Source organism: Lemur catta, chromosome 3 (assembly GCF_020740605.2).
Source record: "Lemur catta isolate mLemCat1 chromosome 3, mLemCat1.pri, whole genome shotgun sequence".
In the NCBI taxonomy this organism is placed as follows: Eukaryota; Metazoa; Chordata; class Mammalia; order Primates; family Lemuridae; genus Lemur; species Lemur catta.
In genome coordinates this window covers 54,453,862-54,475,569 of record NC_059130.1, presented here as the reverse complement: position 1 = coordinate 54,475,569, position 21,708 = coordinate 54,453,862, and the positions used below count along the sequence as shown (strand labels likewise).

General features: G+C 32.8%; 1 protein-coding gene across 1 annotated transcript in view; it reads right to left on the bottom strand.

The window, feature by feature from the left end:
* The window catches only part of HFM1 (helicase for meiosis 1), a 101,721-nt gene that overhangs the window by 37,124 nt on the left and 42,889 nt on the right, over positions 1 to 21,708 (bottom strand). The window contains exons 20-29 of the mRNA XM_045547552.1: positions 21,346 to 21,437; positions 19,779 to 19,885; positions 19,636 to 19,683; positions 16,279 to 16,376; positions 16,065 to 16,196; positions 13,625 to 13,710; positions 13,316 to 13,399; positions 13,024 to 13,184; positions 11,444 to 11,547; positions 10,870 to 11,016 (exon numbers count right to left, since the gene is read on the bottom strand). Of these exons, the coding sequence (XP_045403508.1) occupies positions 10,870 to 11,016; positions 11,444 to 11,547; positions 13,024 to 13,184; positions 13,316 to 13,399; positions 13,625 to 13,710; positions 16,065 to 16,196; positions 16,279 to 16,376; positions 19,636 to 19,683; positions 19,779 to 19,885; positions 21,346 to 21,437 (1,059 nt within the window). The remainder of the gene's footprint in view (positions 1 to 10,869; positions 11,017 to 11,443; positions 11,548 to 13,023; positions 13,185 to 13,315; positions 13,400 to 13,624; positions 13,711 to 16,064; positions 16,197 to 16,278; positions 16,377 to 19,635; positions 19,684 to 19,778; positions 19,886 to 21,345; positions 21,438 to 21,708) is intronic.

Sequence of the window (21,708 nt, the reverse complement as noted above, 5' to 3'; positions counted from 1 at the left end):
TCTTTTCTTTTTTTTATATTGTGGTATTGACTACTACTTCTAGCACAATGCTGAATAAAAGTAGTAGTAGGGAGGATTCTTGGATCATTCTCCATCAATAGGAAAGTTTTAAATATTGTACTATTGAGTATGACATTTGTCATAGGTTTTTATGGACACTCTATAATATTTAACAAGTTTCCTTCCATTTCTAGTTTTCTACGAGTTTTTTAAAAATAAGTACTGAATTTTGTCTAACATTTTTGACATCTATCAGGAGGATCACATGGTTTTCTCCTCATTTTTTTTTCTGTTAATGTAGTAAATTATATTGATCTATTTTTGAATGCTAAGTCACTTTGCATACATGGAATAAGCCATACTTAATTGTGCTATATTGTGCTTTTTAAATATATGGCTGGATTCAGCTTGCTAATATTTTGTTAATGACTTTTGGCTCTATGTCCATTAGATATAGATTGCTGAATAATTTCCCATTCTTTTAATGTCCTTCTCAGGTTTTGAAATCAAGGTCATACTGTCCTCATTAAAAAAATAAGAACATTAGAAAATATTCATTCTTTTTCTATTCTCCAGAAAAGTTTGGGTAAGTTTGATATTATTTCTTCCTAATTGTTTGAGAAAATTTACTAGTGAAGTCATCCAAACCTTGGGTTTTCATTGTGGAAAGATTTTTAATACTTGCTTCAATTTTATAACTAGTATCAGACTAGTCAGATTTTCATTTCTTCTGTCAGTTTTGGTAAAGTTTTGCTTCTCAAGAAATTTTTTTATTTTAACTCTACACACATCATATTTATTGTTGTAAAGCTGTTAATAATGTCTTTAGTAACTTTTTGACATCTGTACAATCTGTAGTGATAGCCCCTTTTTCACTCTTGATATTGTTAATTTATGTTTTCTCTTTTTCTCAATCAGTCTTCATAGGGGTTTCTTAATTTATCTTTTCAAAGAGTCAAATCTTAGCTTTGTTGATTTTTTTCTGTTGTACATTTATAGTCTATATTTCATCGATTTCTGCTTTTATCTTTATTTTTTCTTTCTTGCTAAATTCTTTGTTTGATATGGTATAATCTTGAGATGAAAGCTTCTTCTTTATGCTTTTTGCATTTATTTTCAAATATATTTTAAACCCTGTAAGTCACTTCAATTATTGTTTTACATAGTCAATTTATATTTAGCCATGTATATTTACCCTTTCTGCTGTTCTTCATTCCCTCCTTAATTCCCATGTGTTCATCTGGGATCATTTTCCTCTAAGGAACTCCCTTTAATATTTATATTAATGCAGGCTGATAAATTTACTAGTAGTGATAAAGTTAGTTATTTTTTCTCTGTCTCTATTTTACTTTCATTTTTTTTATTTATTGAGGTAAAATATACATATATATCATCTGTACCATTTTACAGCTCAGTATTAATAAATTCATTTATATTCCTTTTTCTCCCGTTCATCTCCTCCTCCTTCCTCCCCTTTCTGGCCTCTGGTAACCACCAATCTACTCTCTATCTTCATGAGATTCACTTTTTTAGCTCCCAAATATGAGTGAGATTTAACATAATGGCTTCCGGTTCCATCCATGTTGCTGCAAATGACAGGATTTCATTGTTTTTAAGGCTGAATAATATTCCATTTGTATATATACCACATTTTCTTTATCTATTCATCTGTTGATGGGTGCTTAAGTTGATTCCACATTTCGGCTATTGTGAATGGTGCTGCAATAAATGGGAGTACAGATATCTCTTTGATATATTGATTTCCTTTGTTTTGGATACATACTCAATAGTGGAAATGCAGGATCATATGGTAGTTCTACTTGTAATTTTTTGAGGAACCTCCATACTCTTCTCCATAACGGCTGTACTAATTTACATTTCCATCCACAGTATATGAGGATTTCCCTTTCTCTACATTCTATCCAGCATCTGCTACTGCCTGATTTTTTGATATAAGCCATTCTAACTGATGTGAAATAGTATCTCATTGTATTTTTGATTTGCATTTCTCTGATGACTAATGATGTTGAGTGATTTTTCATACACCTATTGCCCATTTGTATGGCTTCTTTTGAGAAATATCTGTTCAGATCTTTTTAAAATCGGACTATTATTATTTGCTATTTAGCTGTTTGAGCTCCTTATATACTCTGGTTATTAATCTCTTGTCAAATGGATAGTTTGCAAATATTTTCTCCCTTTCTGTGGGTTGTCTCTTCACTTTGCTGATTGTTTCCTTTGCTATGCAGAAGCTTTTTAGCTTGATGTAATCCTAATTGTCTGTTTTTGCTTTGGTTGCCTATTGTTTTTGAGGTCTTACACAAAAAACTTTGCCCAGACCAATGTCCTGGAGCATTTCCCCGATGTTTTTTTCTAGCAGTTTCATAGTTTTGGGTCTTAGATTTAAGTCTTTAATCCATATTGATTTGATTTTTGTGTATGATAAGAGATAGGGGTTTAGTTTCATTCTTCAATATATACTTATTCAATTTTCCCAGCACTATTTATTGAAAAGACTGTCCTTTCCCCATTGTATGTTCTTGGCCCCTTTGTCAAAGATGAGTTGGCTGTAAATGTGTGGATTTATATCTGGGTTTTCTATTCTGTTCCATTGGTCCATATGTCTGTTTTTATACCAGTACCATGCTGTTTTGGTTATTATAGCTTTAGTAAATTTTGAAGTCAGGTAGTGTGATGCCTCCAGCTTTGTTCTTTTTGCTCAGTATTGCTTTGGCTATTCAGGGTCTTCTGTGGGTCCATATAAATTTTAGGATTTGTTTTTCTATTTCTATAAAAAATGTCATTGGTATTTTGACAGGAATTGCACTGAATATGTAAATTGCTTTCGGTAGTATTGTCATTTTAACAATATTATTTCTTCCAATCCATGAGCATAGAGTATCTTTCCATTTTCTTGTGTCCTCTTCTATTTCTTTCATCAGAGTTTTATAGTTTTATTTGTATAGATCTTTTACTTCTTTGGTTAGATTGATTCCTAGGTATTTTATATTTTTAGCTATTATAAATGGAATTGTTTTCTTGATTTCTTTTTAGGCTTGTTCGCTGTTGGCATTTATAAATGCTACTGATCTTTGTATGTTGATTTTTTTATTGTACAACTTTACTGAACTCATTTATCAGTTCTAACAGTTTTTGGTGGAGTCTTTAGGTATTTCTAGGTATAAGATCATTTTGTCTGTGAATAAAACTAATTTTACTTCTTCCTTTCCAATTTGGATGCCCTTTACTTCTTTCTCTTGCCTAAATGCTCTGGCCAGGACTTCCAGTGTTATATTGAATAACAGCAGTGAAAATGGGCATTTTTGTCTTGTTCCACTCCTAAGTGGAAAGGCCTTCAATTTTCCCTATACAGTATATTAGCTACGGTTTGTAATATATGGCCTTTATTGTTTTGAGGTATGTTCCTTCTATATCCATTTTTTGAGGGTTTTTATCATAAAGGATGTTGAATTTTATCAAATGCTTTTCAGCATCTATTTAGATGATCATATGGTTTTTGTTCTTGATTCTGTTCACATGATGTAACACGTTTATTGATTTGCATATGCTGAACCATTCTTGCATCCCTGGGATGAGTCCCATTTGATTATGGTAAATGAGCTTTTTAATGTGTTATTGAATTCAGTTTGCTAGTGATTTTGTTGAGGATTTTTGCATCAGATTTGTTCATCAGAGATATCGGCCTGTAGTTTTCTTTTTTTGTTGTGTTCTTGTCTGGTTTTGATATCAGGGTAATGCTGGCCTCATGGAATGAGTTTGGAAGTATTACCTCCTCTTCACTTTTTATGAAGAGTTTGAGTAGGATTGGTATCAGTTCTTTAAATGTTTGGTAGAATTCAGCAGTGAATTCATCAGGTCCTGGGCTTTTCTTTGATAGGAGACTTTTAATCATGGCTTTCATCTCATTACTTGTTATTGGTTTGTTGAGATTTTCTACTTCTTCATGGTTACATCTTGGTAGGCTGTATGTGGTCAGGAACTTATCCATTTCTTCTAGGTTTTCTAATTTGTTGGCATATAGTTGTTCACAGTAGTGTCTAGTAATTCCTTGTATTTTTTAGGTCTCAGTTATTATGTCTCTGTTTTCATTTCTGATATTATTTGAGTCCCCTCTCTTTTTCTTAGGTTAGCTAAAAGTTTATTGATTTTGTTTATCTTTTCCAAAAATTAACTTTTCATTTTGTTCTTCTGCATTTTTATAGTCTCAATTTCATTTATGTCTCCTCTGATCTTTATTATTTCTTTCTTTTTACTAATTTTGCATTTGGTTTGTTCTTGCTCCTCTAGTTCCTTCAGGTGTATCATTATTATTATGTGAAGTCTTTCTATTTTTTGATAGAGGTGTTTATTGCTATAAACTCTCTTAGGACAGCTTTTTACTGTATCCCATAGTTTTTTTCGGTATATTGTATTTCTATTTTATTTGTTTAAAAATTTTTTAAACTTTCTTCTTAATTTCTTCATTGATCATTGGTCATTCGGGAGCATGTTGTTTAATTTCCATTGTTTGTGTATTTTCCAAGGTTCCTCTTGTTACTGATTGATTTCTAGTTTTTATTCCAATGTGGTAGGAAAAGATATGTGATGTGATTTCTATTTTTTAAAGTTTGTTCAGAATTGTTTTGTTTCCTAAGCTATGGTCTATTCTGGAGAGTGTTCCATGTGCTGATGAAAAGAATGTGTATTCTGCAGGAGTTGGGTGAAATGTTCTGTAAATGTCTCAGGTCTGTTAGATCTAGTGTGCAGTTGAACTCCACTGTTTCTTTGTTGATTTTCTGTTTGGATGATCTATTTGCTGACAGTGGGGTGTTAAAGTCCCCTACTATTATTGTATGGCAGTCTATCTCTCCCTTTAGATCTATTACTGTTTGCTTTATATACTTGGGAGCTCTGGTGTTGGATGCATAGATATTTATAATTGTTATATCCTCTTGCTGAATTGACCCCTTTATTCTATAGTGATCTTCTTTGTGTTTTATTAGTCTTTGATTGGAGTATCAATTAGTACTCCTGTTCTTTTCTGGTTTGCAGCTGCATGAAACATCTTTTTCCATATTTTCACTTTCAGTCTATATGTGTCTTTATAGATGAAGTGGGTTTCTTAAAGGCTGCATATAGTTGGGGCTTGTTTCTTTATCCATTCAGCCACTCTATGCCTTTTAGTTGGAGAACACTATTACATCATTCAATGTTATTATTGATAAGTAAGAACTTACTACTGCCACATTTTTACTTGATTTCTGGTTGTTTTGAGATTCCTTGCTTCCTTTCTTCATTTCTTACTGTCTTCCTTTGTGGTTAAGTGATTACCACTAGTAATATGTTTTAATTTGCTGCATTTTATTTTTAGTGGATCTATTATAGGTGTTTGCACTGTGGTTACCATGAGGCTTACAGAAAATATAGACATGTTATTTTAAAAGATGATAATTTACCTTGGATCACAAATAAACAAATAAAAATGAGGGCAAAAAAAAAAACCCTAAAAAAACAAAAACAAAAATTCTATACTTTAACTCCACCCCCCCCCCATTTTGACTTTTAGTTGACTCAACCTACATATTTTTATATTATCTATCTCTTTATAGGTTGCTGTAGCTATTATTGTTTTTGATAGGTTTGTCTTTTGGGCTTCATACTAAAGTTATGAGTGGATTGCACACCACAAATACAGTAATAGATTATTCTGGGTTTGTCTGTGTACTTAATCTTACCAGTAGGTTTTATACTTTGAAAAGTTTTCTTTTAAACATTACTGTTTTGTTTTTTTTCTTTCAGACTATAGAACTCCCTTTAGCATTTCTTGCAAGACCAGCCTAGTGTTGGTAAATTCTCTCAGCTTTTGTTTGCCTCAGAAAGACTTTACCCCTTGTTCAAATTAGAATGATAATTTTGCCGGATATGATATTCTTGGATGCCAGTTTTTTGTTGTTGTTTTTTTTTTTTTTTGAGACAGAGTCTCACTCTGTTGCCTGGGCTAGAGTGCCGTGGCATCAGCCTAGCTCACAGCAACCTCAAACTCCTGGGTTCAGGTGATCCTTCTGCCTCAGCCTCCCAAGTAGCTGGGACTACAGGCATGCACCACCATGCCCAGCTAATTTTTTTGTATATATTTTAGTTGTTTGGCTAATTTCTTTCTATTTTTAGTAGAGACGGGGTCTTGCTCTTGCTCAGGCTGGTCTCGAACTCCTGAGCTCAAACGATCTGCCGGCCTCGGCCTCCCAGAGTGCCAGGATTACAGGCATGAGCCACTGCGCCCGGCCTCTTTGAGAACTTTGAAATGATGTTCCACTCCCTCCTGGCCTGTTTGGCTTTTGTTGAAAAGTCTGTTGCCAGATGAATTGGAGCTCCTTTATATGTTATTTGCTTTTTTTCTCTTGCTGCTTGTAGGATCCTCTCTTTGTCCTTGACCTTTGAGAGTTTAGTTTTTATATGCTTTGAAGTAGTCTTATTTGAGTTGAATCTGTTTGGTGTTCTAAGATCTTCTTGTATCTGGATATTTATATCTTTCTCAAGTTTTCTGAAAGTTTTCTCTTATTATTTCTTGAATAAGCTTTCTACCCTTGGCACTTACTCAGCCCTCTCTTGAACACCAATAATTCTTAGATTTGGTCCTTTGAGGTAATTTTCTATATCTTGTAGGTGGTTTTCATTCCTTTTCACTCTTTTTTCTTTTTTCTCCTCTGATGGTGTATTTTCAAATAGCTGATTTTGGAACTCACTGATTTTTTCCCCTGTTCAGATCCTCTAAAGAGTTCTTCAGTTCAGCAAATGTTATTTCTCAGTTCTAAGATTACCTTTTGATTCATTTTTAGTATTTCAATCTCTTTGCTAAGTTTCTCAGATGAATTTCTGAATTGCTTTTCTGTGTTATCTTGGAGATCACCAAGTTTCATTAAAACTACTATTTTGAATCCTTGGTCAGAGAGCTCACAAATTTCCTTCTCATTAGGGTCAGTCACTTGATTTTTGCTTTGTCCTTTTGGGGAGATCCTGGTTCCCTGCTTGCTGTTGTTCCTTGTGGGTATACACCTATGTCTTTGCATTGAAGGATTAGTTATTTATTCCATTTTTCTCTGTTTGGCTTGTTTTGGTGTTTATTGAATATACTTGCTTAGCAAGTCTTTGCCACTAGGTTGCTGCCTCCTTCTCAGCTCTAGGTGGTGTCTTACCCCAGGTTCTCCTCAGCTCTATTCCTACTAAATGGTCAGAGCACTGCCTGTCTCAAATGGAGGAGGTCTCAAACCGATTATCCTAGCAGTGTGAGAAGGCTGGCTATGGTTTTGTAGCCAGAGGACCCATGGAACATAGCTCCTACAGGATGGTGCTGCTGAACAGCCACTCTGATTTGGTATCTCCTTTGGCTGAGTTACAGAGCAGAGTTTCCAGGGCTGGGGATGGTAGTCCCACCTCCTCCCTCTGTCTCCACTTGTCCTCTCCCTTCAGGCAGTCTTGATGCCTCCTGTGGGTTAAGGCAAGGATGGGACTCCTGCCAGGGAACCCAGGAAGGTGGGGAAGCTAGTTGACAACCTCAATTTCACTTTTTCTGGTGTAGAAACCATGAGTTGGAGGGAGATTTTCCATGCAATTGGTGTCAGACAAAATGGGGGGAGGGGAGTCATGGATGTAGAATTCTACTTCTCCTGCCATCTGCTCAGAGTTTTTCTACTCTGTGGCCCTGGAAACTGTCTCTTCCTCATACTTGAGCTCTGGGATGTTGCTGATGAAAATCTTAGCACTATATATTTACTTTTGGTTTTCTGTGGGTGGGCAAGGAGTAAAGTCAACTTGCCTCTATGCCACCATTTTTGATATGCACATTCCCTCCATTTCACTTTCATTCTGAAGGATTTGTTCCACTGGGCATAGAAATCTAGGCTGGCAATATTTTGAAACAAATTATGTTATCTTCTGGTTTCCATCATTATTGTTGAGAAGTAGCTATCAGTTTCACTGTTGCTCTTTTGAAGGTAATGTATAGTTTTTGTATGTCTGATTTTAATATTTTTAGCAGTTTTGATACAATGTGCCCAGCCGTGGTTTTCTGTGTATTTATCTCTGTTTGGATTTACCAAAATTTGGAATCTGTTGGTTTACATCTTTCATTATTTTGGAATGTGCTCAGCCATTGTCTCTTTGAATGTTACTTTTGTCCCATTCTCTCTCTCTATTCTGCTTCTGAGACTTTAATTACACATATATGAGACCTTTCTTTGAGTACATTCTTTTATGTTCTTTCCATTCTCTTATCTCTGAGCTTCAGTTTGGATATTTTCTATTGATATGCCTTACAGCCCACAAATTTTATATTTGGTTATATCCAATCTAATGTTAAACCTGCTCGACTAGTTCTTCACTTCAGATATTGTACTTTTCAATCCTAGAAAGTTTATTTAAATTTCTGTATAGATTTCAATTTTCTGGTTAAAATTTTCTATCCTTTCATACATTTGGTCTATTTTTCCTCTATTTTCTTGAAAATATTAATCATAATTACTTAGTCTTTTTTTTCTTTTTTAGAGACAGGGCCAGCCTTGCTATGTTGTTCCAGCTGGAGTGCAGTGGCTATTCACAGGTGGTATCATAGCATGCTATAGCCTCAAACTTCTCAGCTCAAGTGATCCTCCTGCCTCAGCTTCCCAAACAGCTGGGACTACAGGAGTATACCCACTGTGCCTGTATACTTTTCTTTATACAGTTGATTATCAGTCATATGGTCTTGTCTTCTTGTAGGTCTCATAATTTTTATCATATGACAGATACTGTGTCTGTAGTTTACAGATTATGTTATATTTCAACAGAGGGATTTTCCCTTTTCCTTTGTCAAGTAAACATGGTGAGTGGCTGATCATGTAAATCCCTTTATAAAGCATGGCCTATCTAGGCTTTTAATTAAGAACTTGTGGGTCCTTGACTCCTCAGCCCTGCCTGGAATGGTTTCCCCCTCTACAGAACTTTAGTTCCTTTAGTTGTTACTGCTTCCAAAAATCTCTGATGCCCTATACATTTTTATAACTTATGTAAGTTTTTAAAGTTGCAGCTGTGGAAGCATTGGCCTGCCACAAACTATTATATCTTACCCAGAAACGGAAGCTCTTCTGTCTTCTTCAAAGAGGAAGGGGATGAGTGTTCATGGGCTCACAGAATAGTTCTAAATGTGTTCTTCCTATCACCATTCTACAGTTACTATCTATCAAAACTAACAATACTATTCAGAGAGCATGACTATTTAGATTACTTTGGTAGGAGCTGCTGCTCTCACAACCTGTTAACTGCTTCCCTTAACTGGGCAAAAACAATGAAATAGAATCACGTGCATGAGAAACAATTGCATGGTAGATTGCCTATGCCTCAAGTGTTAACAATATTTAGTGTGGGTTTTGTAGATTTAACTAAAGAACCATGTTTTAGTAATATTTTACACTATTACAAAATTAATTTTTAAAAGCTATCCCTAAAAATATAAAATAAAATAAAACAAAAGAATGTTTACGTGTATCAAGTTGGTGGCATGGCCACATGCAGAAGACTTAATCCAAGTGATCTTTTAAAACATATTAATTTGACTATACATGCCTAGTAAGATATAGCCTAAGAAAAACATACCTGCACAATAATTCTCAAGTTTTAATAATCATATTAAGAGTGACAGAGTTTGGTGGTATTATTCTTGGACTGTTTATTGTGTGTATAATATGTATAAATGACAGAAAATTAGTGACATTCTATCATTTTTGGAGCCACTGAGAACCAAATTTCTCAGCAGGATAGAAAGCATATAGATAATTGGGTTTCAGTATAAATCCTATAGCCCTAAATGTGATTTAGACATATAAATTTGAATTCATGATGTATTCTATATTTTAAAACAAAACAATCACATATTTCCAAACTCTGTACATGAAAAAAATCTAAGATATTATGATCACTCAATGGCAATGGGCTCCTCTGGGACACAGAATGTGGTCTCAGAAAACTACTATCATTAAAAGAAGCCAAGGCTCCTTGCAGAAAAGGCTTATTATACATCCGAAGCTAGAAATACACAAGATGAACCTAGAACAGCATATCACCCTGCACAGTAAGGAAGCTGTCAAAACTACTAGAAACCAGTCAAAAAGACTCAGGAGCCAATGTAGTGTATCTATATGGTATCACGATGGTATATCTACATTTATGAGATAATTTAAACACTGACTTAATATTGGATGATATTAAATAATTTTTAATGTATAAAAGTAATATAGTTTGTATAAAAGTAATATGGCTTTCTTAAAAAAAAACCCTTACCATTTGCAAATATATAATGAAACATTTACAGAGAAAATAATATGATATCTGAGATTTGCTTCAAAATATGGAAGGGGAAAATTGAAGAAAGGTATAGATGAAACAATATTAGCCATAAATTGATCATTACTTAGGGCAGATAATGAGTACATTAGGGTTCATTATACACTTCTGTCTACTTTTGTGTACATTTGAAAATTCCCATAATAAAAAAATTAATTAATTTTCACTCTGGTTTGTCTTAACAAATCTGTAGATTCTTGTACATCACTTATTCTCCCCTAGACAATGGCCATAATAATGCAGTGGGTATGAAAAAGGGAAAATGTATATCAAAAGGCTAATCAAATAATCTGTGCCCCAAATATCATCCCAATTTGACAAGTATTAACTATAAGAAAGAATCCCTACTAAATACTATTAATGCAATTATTATGAAACCTAAATATCTCACCCCCGAGTAGCCACAATCTGAGTGAAGCAGTACTATAACACTGATAATCTTCCCTAGCCATATCTTTGCTTTAATATAAAAGAGGAATTAATATAGCTATTTACCTTTATTGGGTCCTGCTACAGTAGATCTATCTGAATATTTAGAATGGGCAATCTCTGTTTCTGATTTTCTTTGCATAATTATTTGATTTCCAAACCTCTTGGGTCCTAAGTAAAAGACTGTAAATTTCTGCTGAATATCAAGTCCAACTGGAGGGGAAAAAAAGTATACAAATGTTTCTTTATGTCATGTAAGTCCATACATGAGACCATTTATTTCTTTTTGTATCTCTTATATTTTTATGAGCAACGAAGCCCAGGAAATTAAAATATTTTTAAATGAAAAATAGGACAAATAAAAAATTATATATCCATCACTGTAAAAATAAAAATCTTTCTACAATAAGTAAAATTTAACTATCTTTGGAAAAAATCTATAAATGAACAGATAAAATGTTAATTATATTATCCTGGTGCATGCTGTCTTTTCCATATCTAAATACATGAAACATCCTTTAAAGTTTATTCATATTATCTAAATATATTATTTTTACATAATACCATTTTTACTGTTTTTCTATATCAGGATAAAGAAAATATCTTTATATTCATGTTTTCATTACTTCAATTAACTTACCAAATTCAGAACTAATTAGATTTATGCTAAGATCTTCAGATTTAAGAGCTCTCTTCACATCAATCTTTTTAGTCCAATTTCCATCTTTTAGCAAAACAGAATCCCTGAAAAATAGTTATGTATAATTTCAATAGTGACCCAAACCACTAAATGAAATAACATATTAATCTTCAAGGGCTGATTATTCCTAAGATAGGTCCTCTCTAGAAGTAAAGTGAAATCAATTATTGAAAACTGTTTTCCCCAAGATCTAAGGAGAGCAAATAAAGTGACAATGGAGCTATCTTGACCTTAATTTTCTTAACTACAGGTGATTCCAAGTTGCACTGACTCATTTCAGGCTCACCTGGAATATATAGTTGCTATCAATAAACACATGAACTTGCCCCTAAATCAATACCACTTTAAACTGGCTACACATAAGTTACATGTATTTGTGAGAACAACTTCAACAGTATCTTTCAAATTGATATGAAATCGTTTGTATCTAATAACATTACAAACAAACCAGCAACAAATTTTGATTGAACTTATTTTAGTCTCATACAGTCAGGGCTATCACTAGATTTCGCAGTCACAGAGTACAAAGATTTGTACCATAGCATATTCTCTAGAAGTGTGCCATGGTTAGTTGCAGGAGGGCAGTTACCAGTGAAAGGGATATCCTATTAGTCACTGCAGTCCCTTTAGGAACCTTGCATATGATTTTTTGGGAAAGTATCTTCCAGTATACTGGAAGCAATTAGGACAGTCCTGTTTCAGAGTCACTTCCGTTCCTGAACTTACATGAATAGTAACATAGTTAGGAGCATAGGCTCTGGAGTCGGAATATTCGGATTCAAATCTAGACCTTGCTATTAACTAGCTATATGACCATGGTTAAGGTTTGATTAAGCAGAAATCAAACTGATTAAACTCATTATCTCAAGTTCCTCCTCCACAAAATGTGTAGGATGATAGGACCTGTCTCATACAAATATTAAAACAATTCAATACTTGGAACCTATTAAGTGATCAAAAATATTAGCTATGTCTATAATTGACATCTTTAGAGTTTGCTTATGACATCCTGGGAAAAAATAATAGTATTTGGAAAAATGTTGAAGTAAAAATTATAAAATGGCATACTAGACAACTAGGTATAAAGGAGGGCACTTCATTTATATATTTGACCTGGTTGCTTGGATCCCACAATGGACCTATAGTAGTTTATTAGATTTTAGTTTGGAGATACAAGATATATTTTGAGGTGAGTAGGAGAAAGACTGCATCCAAACAGTAGTAAAACCATGGAATGACTAGAGAAAAACAGTAAAATAATGAAGATCTCTTAAAGGTCATCTATTCACTTGTTTCAGACCATGGTGATAGACTTTATACTTTGTTCATTTGAGTATTAAGTATAACAGTTTAAAACAACAGACGCAATGTTAATACCTTCTTTAATAGACAAATGGAAAAACTAACCCATTATTATCTCAGGAAAATATAATTTAATTGATCCCACAGTGATTTTTTTTATTCTTTTTTATAGTATATGCTTAGAAATAAAATCCAAACATTAGAAATTTCAAACTTACATAATTTTGTGCTTAAAATAAACTACTTGATTATCTGCATCACCTATGATTAAGGTAACGTAGTGAGAATCCGGTGCTGTTCTTTTAGTTTGTAGCTGCTCAAAGTTTCTTAATATAATGGTCACTAATATTTCCGCTATGGTATCATTATATCTTGCAATCTTTAAAAAAGGATAGGAATAAAAAGTGTTAAAAAATAACCTTACTACTCATATTCAGCTCCAGGACTAGTTATAGGTAGCTTTATTCCTAAAAAGACAATTAAAATATCTAAAAACCAGAAAATATTTACCTGTTCCACTTCAAGTTTATATTTTGGTAGAAACATCACGGTTTCTTTTATCTGGGTTCCAAAAGGGGGATGTCTATTTAGAATCTAAAAATATTTACATCATTATATTTTTACCACAATACTTGAAATTCTTTTGTAAAATAATTTTTTTTAGAATCAAGTTTCCCAAAACCTTGATAGGTTAAAATATTTATGACTATGAGAATTAAAATAATTTTTAATAGAAATAAAGATATAAAAGTTAGGCTTTAGAATTTAGATTAGAATTTAGAATTCAGGTAACATTAGGAATAAGTGAATACTAAATACCAGTTCAAGTTCCCTTGCATCTGTTTCTTCTATTTTTTTAAAGGAAATCAAACCAGCATTTACCATTGCATTTGACAAAGTTATACCTGTGGAAAATTAATCAAATAGCAATTTAAAAATAATCCACTTTAAATGAAATCTATACATAAATATTTAACAACTAAATTTAAAAAATTTTTTTAAGATCCAGTCAAATAATTAACTTTTAACATTTTTTTAAAAAGTTTTCAGTTGGATTGCTTGGGTTGTGACATTATCCAATTATTCATATTTATTTTTTCAAGCTGAAATGAAATATCCATTTGCTTTATAAAAGAAAGAGGAACTCTCTAGTCCACATACTGACTTAACCCTTAGTTTTACTATGCATCATCCACAGGGCAAGCACCGAGAGCCATGTGCTTTTATACTCATGTTTGAAAGAAAGGCAACATAATTCAAAAATCATGCTTGAATGAGGCAAAGGAATATTGCTTCATGAAGCTGTGGCTCTCTGAACATTTCTGTCTTAGAAATATAGTTCTCTCTGTGTTTCTGTACCGAAATCTGTACCCAAAACTCTTCTGCCTAACACTTCCTATGCCTTTCCATTGCATTTAAGATGAAGTGGCAATTTCCTTACTGGGGCCAAATTTCCTTATCTATATGATTTGACCACAGCCTACCTCTCTCATCTAATTTCCTTACCACTCTCCTCTTGCTGACGACTCTCCAGCCACACTGGCTTTTATTTTGCTCCTTAAATACAGCAAGTTAATTTTCATCTTTGGAACTTTTCTGTTTCCTTATACTTTCAGAAGCTGGAATTTAAAATTCTTACATGCTTATGAATGAATTTACCCAAATCTCAAAATAAAAGATACTGTCAGAATTATAAAATTCTAAAATATTACCACCTTGTCTAAGGCACATATATTATTGATAATGGTATGACACCCTATTTCCTTACTCATATGTTTAACTGTTCTTGCAATTTCTCTTACTCATTCCTAAGACATAGCTTCTAGTATTCATAATTCCTTAATGTTTATTTCCACTTTCCCTCAAAACTTTTCCTAACTTTTAACTTTTTAGTTTATAGTCACTATTAAAAATCAATTTGTATTTCATTATTTTTTTCACGACACTCAATAAGAACTCAGATTTGCTTCTTGTTTGGATTCTCTCACTTTTTTATTGTATGATTTTTTTTCTGGGCAATCTTTGCTTCTTTCTATTCTGCTGTACTGAGTATGTGTGAGGAATAGGTTAGTGTTCAACAATCTATAAGGGACAGAATGCAAAGGATGCCCAGACTGACAATATTCTAGAAAGTCAGAAAGATTGGCTTTTTCAAATATAACAAAACTTATTAGTAATCATTTAACCAAATTCCAAAATTTTCTGTAAGTTGCTGTTTTCTAAATGTTATATGGAACCTCCTTCCCAATTTAGAACTCTCACCTTTGTGTGGGGAATGGGTGTGGCATTTGGTTTGCCAGGACTTCTCTAGGAACGTGAGCCTATCAGCAATCTCTCCCCTATTTTGACCTTACTTCCACCAGCCAATCCCTACCTTTACCTCAGCTCCCAGGACTTCCTAATTCAGCCCTCTGCTATTCTACTAATTTCAAATTTCATGGAAATAAAAATTAGGACTTCCTTACAAAACAGTTGGCAATCTTTGTTCAAATAAATAACAAGACAATCCTTAACAACTCATTACATAATTTTTTAACATTCCCAAGATGCATACAAAATCGTAAAACTAACAAGGCTGTTAGTCATGGGATAAAAACTCTTTTTTAGAATTCTAGCTATCTAAGGAGTAGGGTCACAAAGTCAAAGGTACCAAACTGGAAAATCCACAGTCCTTGAGTCAGATCTAAGTCATTATAAATGGCACCCCTCAAGTTTTTCAACATAGACCCTACACGAGGTCCCTAAGACAAAATAATCAGGCACAATCTTTTGTCTACAGAATCTCTATGAAGATCAGTATTAAGATCCTACTGTTATTGAAAACAAAAAATAGTTAACATATAAATCAGTGACATAATTTCTATAGTGAATTAGGAATGGCTGGGACTTCTAGCTATGTATGTACCTTGTCATTGAAATCAAAATAAAATATTAGTCATAAAAGTGGAACAGAGAGCATCACATAGTCACCTAGCTACTAAAACAAAATTTCACTCTTGGTATGAGAATAAATTTTAAAATGAGGGTATTAATTTTTATTAGGTCTTTCATGTACCATTCAGTTGATTTCAAATGGAATCTTTTAAGCAGGAGCAAATGAAAATAAGATTTTCAAAAGTAAAATATGATACCTTATTTAGGCCTACTAACACATGTTTTCCTTAAAGGTCTATAATCATCAAAGAGTAATTTTCCTAACAGTAAAATACAAAATAAATTGCAGACATTGCCAAACTGCCTGCCTGTATTCAGTACCTACCAATTTTTTCCAGCTGTTTGGATACATGCAGAGAGTTTTCCCAAAGTTTACACCTAAAACATTTAGCTAAAATCAAACTATTCAATAGTACAGCAAACTTCTTTTCTTGAGCAGCCACAAAATCTGACAACCCTAAAAAAAAAGTTTCCAATATTAAATCTAATATACTAATTTACTGGAAAAATATTGAAAATCCACTAATCCTATAACATACATCTTGTAATTCGGGAGCCATTTCTGAAAATCTTCGAGGTATCTTGTGTCAAAGCAAAATCTTGTATGGGAATGCATCCTAGCTGGGCCTGAATAAGACTGAGGCAAAGAAGAAATTTCATTATTTCCTTTTAAAAGTTAACTATCTCACAGTATTTGACATCACTGACTGAAGTATTCCTTCTTAAAATTTTTCTCTGCCTTGATTTCCGTGACACTACATGATTCTATATCTTGCATAATTATTGTTGCAAGTCAACAATAAAACTTCATTCCTTTTTTTGCAAGGCTAAAAGTTCAGTACTTGTTTTTTTACTCTTCTTTATTCATTCAATCTCTCTCTCAAAAACTGCATTTCTTCTCAAGACTTTCCTTATAATCTCTAGACTGATAAATTCCAAATGCTTATAAAACACTTTCACTTAGACTATTACTTTAATCTCAACACATCTAAAATTGTTGTCATATTTTCCTCCAATACAGTTCTGTCTTTTGGCTCTATTATTTCTTTTAAAGGTATTATAGAAAAACAATACAATTTGTTTATCAATAAATATTTATTAAGTGCTTATTGAGTGCCAGTTATAGTGTTAGATGCTGAGGATTCTGTTCAACATATGGTCTGTAGCATATCACTTGGTTATTTGAAACCAGCATTGTTTGGCTACTAAATTTGAGGTGATGGTTATAAGAGAAGAGAAAAGATGCTAGTGTCTATTGTGCCTACTATATCCCAGGTTCTTTGCTACCTGTTTATTTCTTTGCTACATGTTCTTTGCTACCTCTCTTTATTTACCTAATCAGATACTGATATGCAAATCGTCCATGGTTCTAACTAAAATTATTAGACATATTAGACATATATTACACTCTTGGGGATCCCCTGATAAGACCAAAACAGTCAGGTGTACAAAGAGAAAGGGTAGAATAAGTATATTTCATACCTTAGTTTTAGCAGAGGATATGTGAAAATAGAAACAATCGATTCACTTCTCAGAATTAGGTGTGTATAGCTGAAACTTAGACTACTTACTTCTTTTAGCTATAGTACATGCTTCTGAAAATCATGTTAAATCATCTTTTAAGAAATGATTATAAAGTTACATGGTTTATATTAACAAAGAAAGAACTGATGGAAAAATGTGAATGGGGTGCTTTTAAATGTTGGATAAATAAAACTCCTTATGAAGCTATCTAGGGATAATGAATGTGGGGTATGTATAAAATTGCTATAGCAAAAATAAGACTTTTGAAGTAATATTTATTTATATTTAACACCAATAAGCGTTATTGTAAGGATTAAGTAAGATATGGTATTGACTTGGTTAGAATTAGGTCCAACCATAATGAGACCATATTGGTTTAAATACAAAGGGTTTATTCTCTCGTGTTGAAGAAATCCAGAGTTAGGCAATCCAGGGCTTGGTACAGTGGCTCCATATCACATCCTTTAAGTTCACTGAAAAATACTAGTTAAAGAAAACAGAGCAGGTGCTAAGAGGGAAGACCCAGGAATTAAAGCTATGAAAAATTGTAAGAGGCTTCAATTAAAAGGACAGAAACTTGAAGGATGAAATTCTAAAATTAAGAGGATTAACTTCTACTTAGAAAAGAACAGATCTGAAATTCAGCAAAGTAACAGGGATATGAGAGAGTCATGAAAGTGGTAACTGTTAGCCATTATCACCTACCCAAAGACTATAAATTTTGGATTAAGAGAAGACCCCCCTGACACACAAACTCTCTCTCTTCTTGGCTATGCTCAAATACGATACACAAAGGTGGGAAATTATAATGGGAATCTAAATTATGATATGTATAAAAACAATTATATAGTCACCAACATTTATTTTAAAGACTTGGGTTTTAAAAAAAATTTTTTTTTTTTACTTATTTTTTAGAGATGGGGTTTTGCTCCATTGCCAAGGCTGGAGTACAGTGGCATGATAGCTTACTACAGCCTCAAACTCCTGGAATTAAGCAATCCTCCTGCCTCAACCTACCTAGTAGATGGGATTATAGGCACATGCCATCAAGCGCAGCTAATTTCTTCCTTTTTTTAGAGACGGGGTCTGTGACAACTTTTAAATCTGACAGCCCTAATCAAAAGAATGTATTACCCAATTTAAGGCTAAGTTAATGGAAGCACAGAAATTACAAATAAAGTGTTTCCAAGAAAACAAATGTGGAAAGATACCTGGATTTACTTTGACTCAATAATTGATGCCACAGAATACATTGGAAAAAACATGGAGAAAACTAAGAGCTCTAGATTCTGTAATAGTTCTAGCTCAGTTTTCCATACAGCAACATAACCTTGGACAAGTCACAACTTACCTGGGCATTACTTACTTCATTTGTAAAATGAGAGATCTAGGCCATATGATCTCTAAGTTCACTATGATCTCTAAGGATATTTGAATTTTTAGAGAAATAACAGCTAAGAAACTTAGTAACTTCTGTGTTACAAGCTATAGATCTGCCTGATAAGTTGTCTACAACAGTGAGAAGATTGCTTTGTAGACTTCAAGGTATTTGGGACATAAAATTCAATGAGATGTTAGGAAGCATCCCAACGAAAGAATGATCTCCTTTAGCTAAAGAAGAAAAAGAAATTCTTTGGCTTATTGGTTTTATTGAGCCACATAAAAAAAAAATCATTTCACCTTAATCTCATAATTTAAATCATAAAGTTCTAACACTAAATAGTGTTAGAGTAGTGAGTACTTAAGTACTCAGAAAACCAAGCACTTAGCATAGCAGAAAAGAGTATCATTGCATTTGTAACTGCAAACTGGGTAAAAGTCACTACAAGTTACAAGTGCAACCTTAGTTTACTTTTTCAATTACTACTCCTCTATACAAACCCCCATTTTGGGCAGAATAGTCAACCACTGGCATATATGCACTCCTTCACTTATGTGTTTGCTTTTACTATTTGTCTTTCCCACAATGCCACTACCATTCAATAGACATTTATTACATGGGTTTTCATACTATCCATTATTTTTATATGTATGACTCTCATTCAAGCTAACTTGAAAGCTCTTGCTGATGAGAAGCATAAAAAGTATGCCTTCTATCATCCACCTTGCCTCAACAGAACACACTGTCAATAAATGTTTGTTGACAAAAAATATTCACAAGTCATCAAACTTAATTAAAGTCCAAGAGTTCTAGGAAATTGATTTGATGTTTACATTCTGACTCCTTATTTTTATATAAGTATGTTATTTTTTAGTACTAAGGAAAACAAATTTAAGATATGCTTTAAAACTAAAAAAATAAACACTTTATAAACATGAATCATGAACTAGTAAACCAGTAGTATTTTAAGACATTTAAAAATTATCTTTACCAATTTACTTTCATTTCTCTTGTTTTAATTCTTCCTTCCATTGGAAATCTATAAATAAAAACACACAGCAATATTTTTATTATTATTTATTGTAACTAAATAAAACCTCTTAAAATTATTTAAAACATATGTAACTTCTGTACCTGATAGTTATTCGATTTCGATCTTTGTTCAAAGTATTCAGTGTTTTCTTTTCATTTATTCTTAACTGTATATCTAGAAATTCCTTGCAGCCGGCTATCATTGTGACCTATAAAATTTCAGCATTTGTCCATTTAAGGAAGTTCATTTTTTTTTTATTTCCTCTCACCTTCTTTCTCCAAATTTATTTGTTTTTCATGCTTCCTTGAGCTATCACAGTTTTATCAATTGATATAAGAGTTAAAAACCTGCTTTATACATTTTGCTTCTCTAAGGATTCATTCATTCACTAACAAATGCTTATAAGGACCTGTTATATGCCAGACATTGTGTTAGACACTAGGACTATACCAGTAAGACTATGAATATTAACAAGACATAATTTAAAATATTCAGTTCAGTGTCTACCACATAGTAATAAGCACTCAATAAACATTGCTTTTCTTACTACTACTTCTATCATTATTCACTCTTCTACAGTTTGCAAATCATTACTCCAATTAAGGTTAATTTAGTAATAAAAAGAATGCTTTAGCTATTTTTAAATTTGGATTCTAAAGGCTAGTTCTGCCAAATGACTGGGCAAAGCACTCTCTGTGCTTTGATTTCCCACACATATAAAATGGAGCTAACACTTGTTTTAATTATACACTTGCTGAATTCAAGATCAGATGAGTTAATGTTAATAAGGGTATTTTCTATTCTTGAGTCATTCTTAGTTAAGAATAATATTTACATGAAAATACAAACTATCTACTTTTCATCAATCTTTGTTCATGTGGCTCCTTAATAAGAACTGAAATTCTGTTGTGCAATTTTTAGTATAATAATCTTATCAAAGTAATCAACTTAGATATTTTAAATAAAAATGAATAGTTTAAGTTTGAAAATAAATAATTTCTTTTATAAATATCTTGTTTTATATTCACTTCCCCAGTACAGGGAGAAAGGACCAATACAGTTACCAGGTACCAACAATATGCCTGTTGTTCTGTTCACTGCTGCAGGTGCAAAGTTGCCCCCACTGTTGATATTTTAGTATAACCTCTTATTAAATATTATTCCCATTTTCTCCACAATCAGTTCTTTTTTTCTGGGCCATCAACAGTACTATTCTATTTCCCCTGTAATTGCTATTCTGATCAAAAGATTTAGGGAAGGGTTACAAGTACATGACACACATGCTCCAACTCACTCTCCTTCTCTCATGTCAAACTTTCCTAAATATATCATGCCACATATCTTTCTCACATATTACATTTGGTAGCCAATACCAAGGCAATCAGCATTATCATGTAAGTTGTAAAGTAGCTGCTATACCTACTTTGGATATGTATATAAATTTTCTTAGCTCTGATAAGAGATGACAACTGAAAATATTACATAATATATTCTAAGGAGGAATATTCCATATCTCGTGATCAAAGGTATACTGGGGGAAATATAAACATTCTTAGAAATGCTTTGCTTTCTGCTCATTCATTCTTAAATTATATGATATACAAATTAGTTCTTTCTCCAACATTATTTTATACTATGTTATTTATTTTCTACTGAAAATTAATTTACCAGATCCGATAAAGTTTCTTTTCCATTGAGTGTACAAAATTTCTTCACTGTCTCAAACGTAATATAATACCAAGCCATCAATCTTCCTGCCTCTGTGAGAAAAGATGGAAAAATAAAACATTTTCCCCATCAGCTGAAACCTTAACATCTACTCTGTGCCTGTAATAACACCAGGCACAAAAGATACACCAAAAGGTGTAAAAGATGCAATCTCTGGAACTTATAGGTTGGCTACGAAGATAATTATATGTGAAATAGTTAGAGGACAAAATTCAGTTAATGAAAATATTTACATACAAACTTAAGTACAGGGGAAATTAAAGCTAAAAGAATGGTCTGTGTGGGATGGCCTAGTATAGGCAA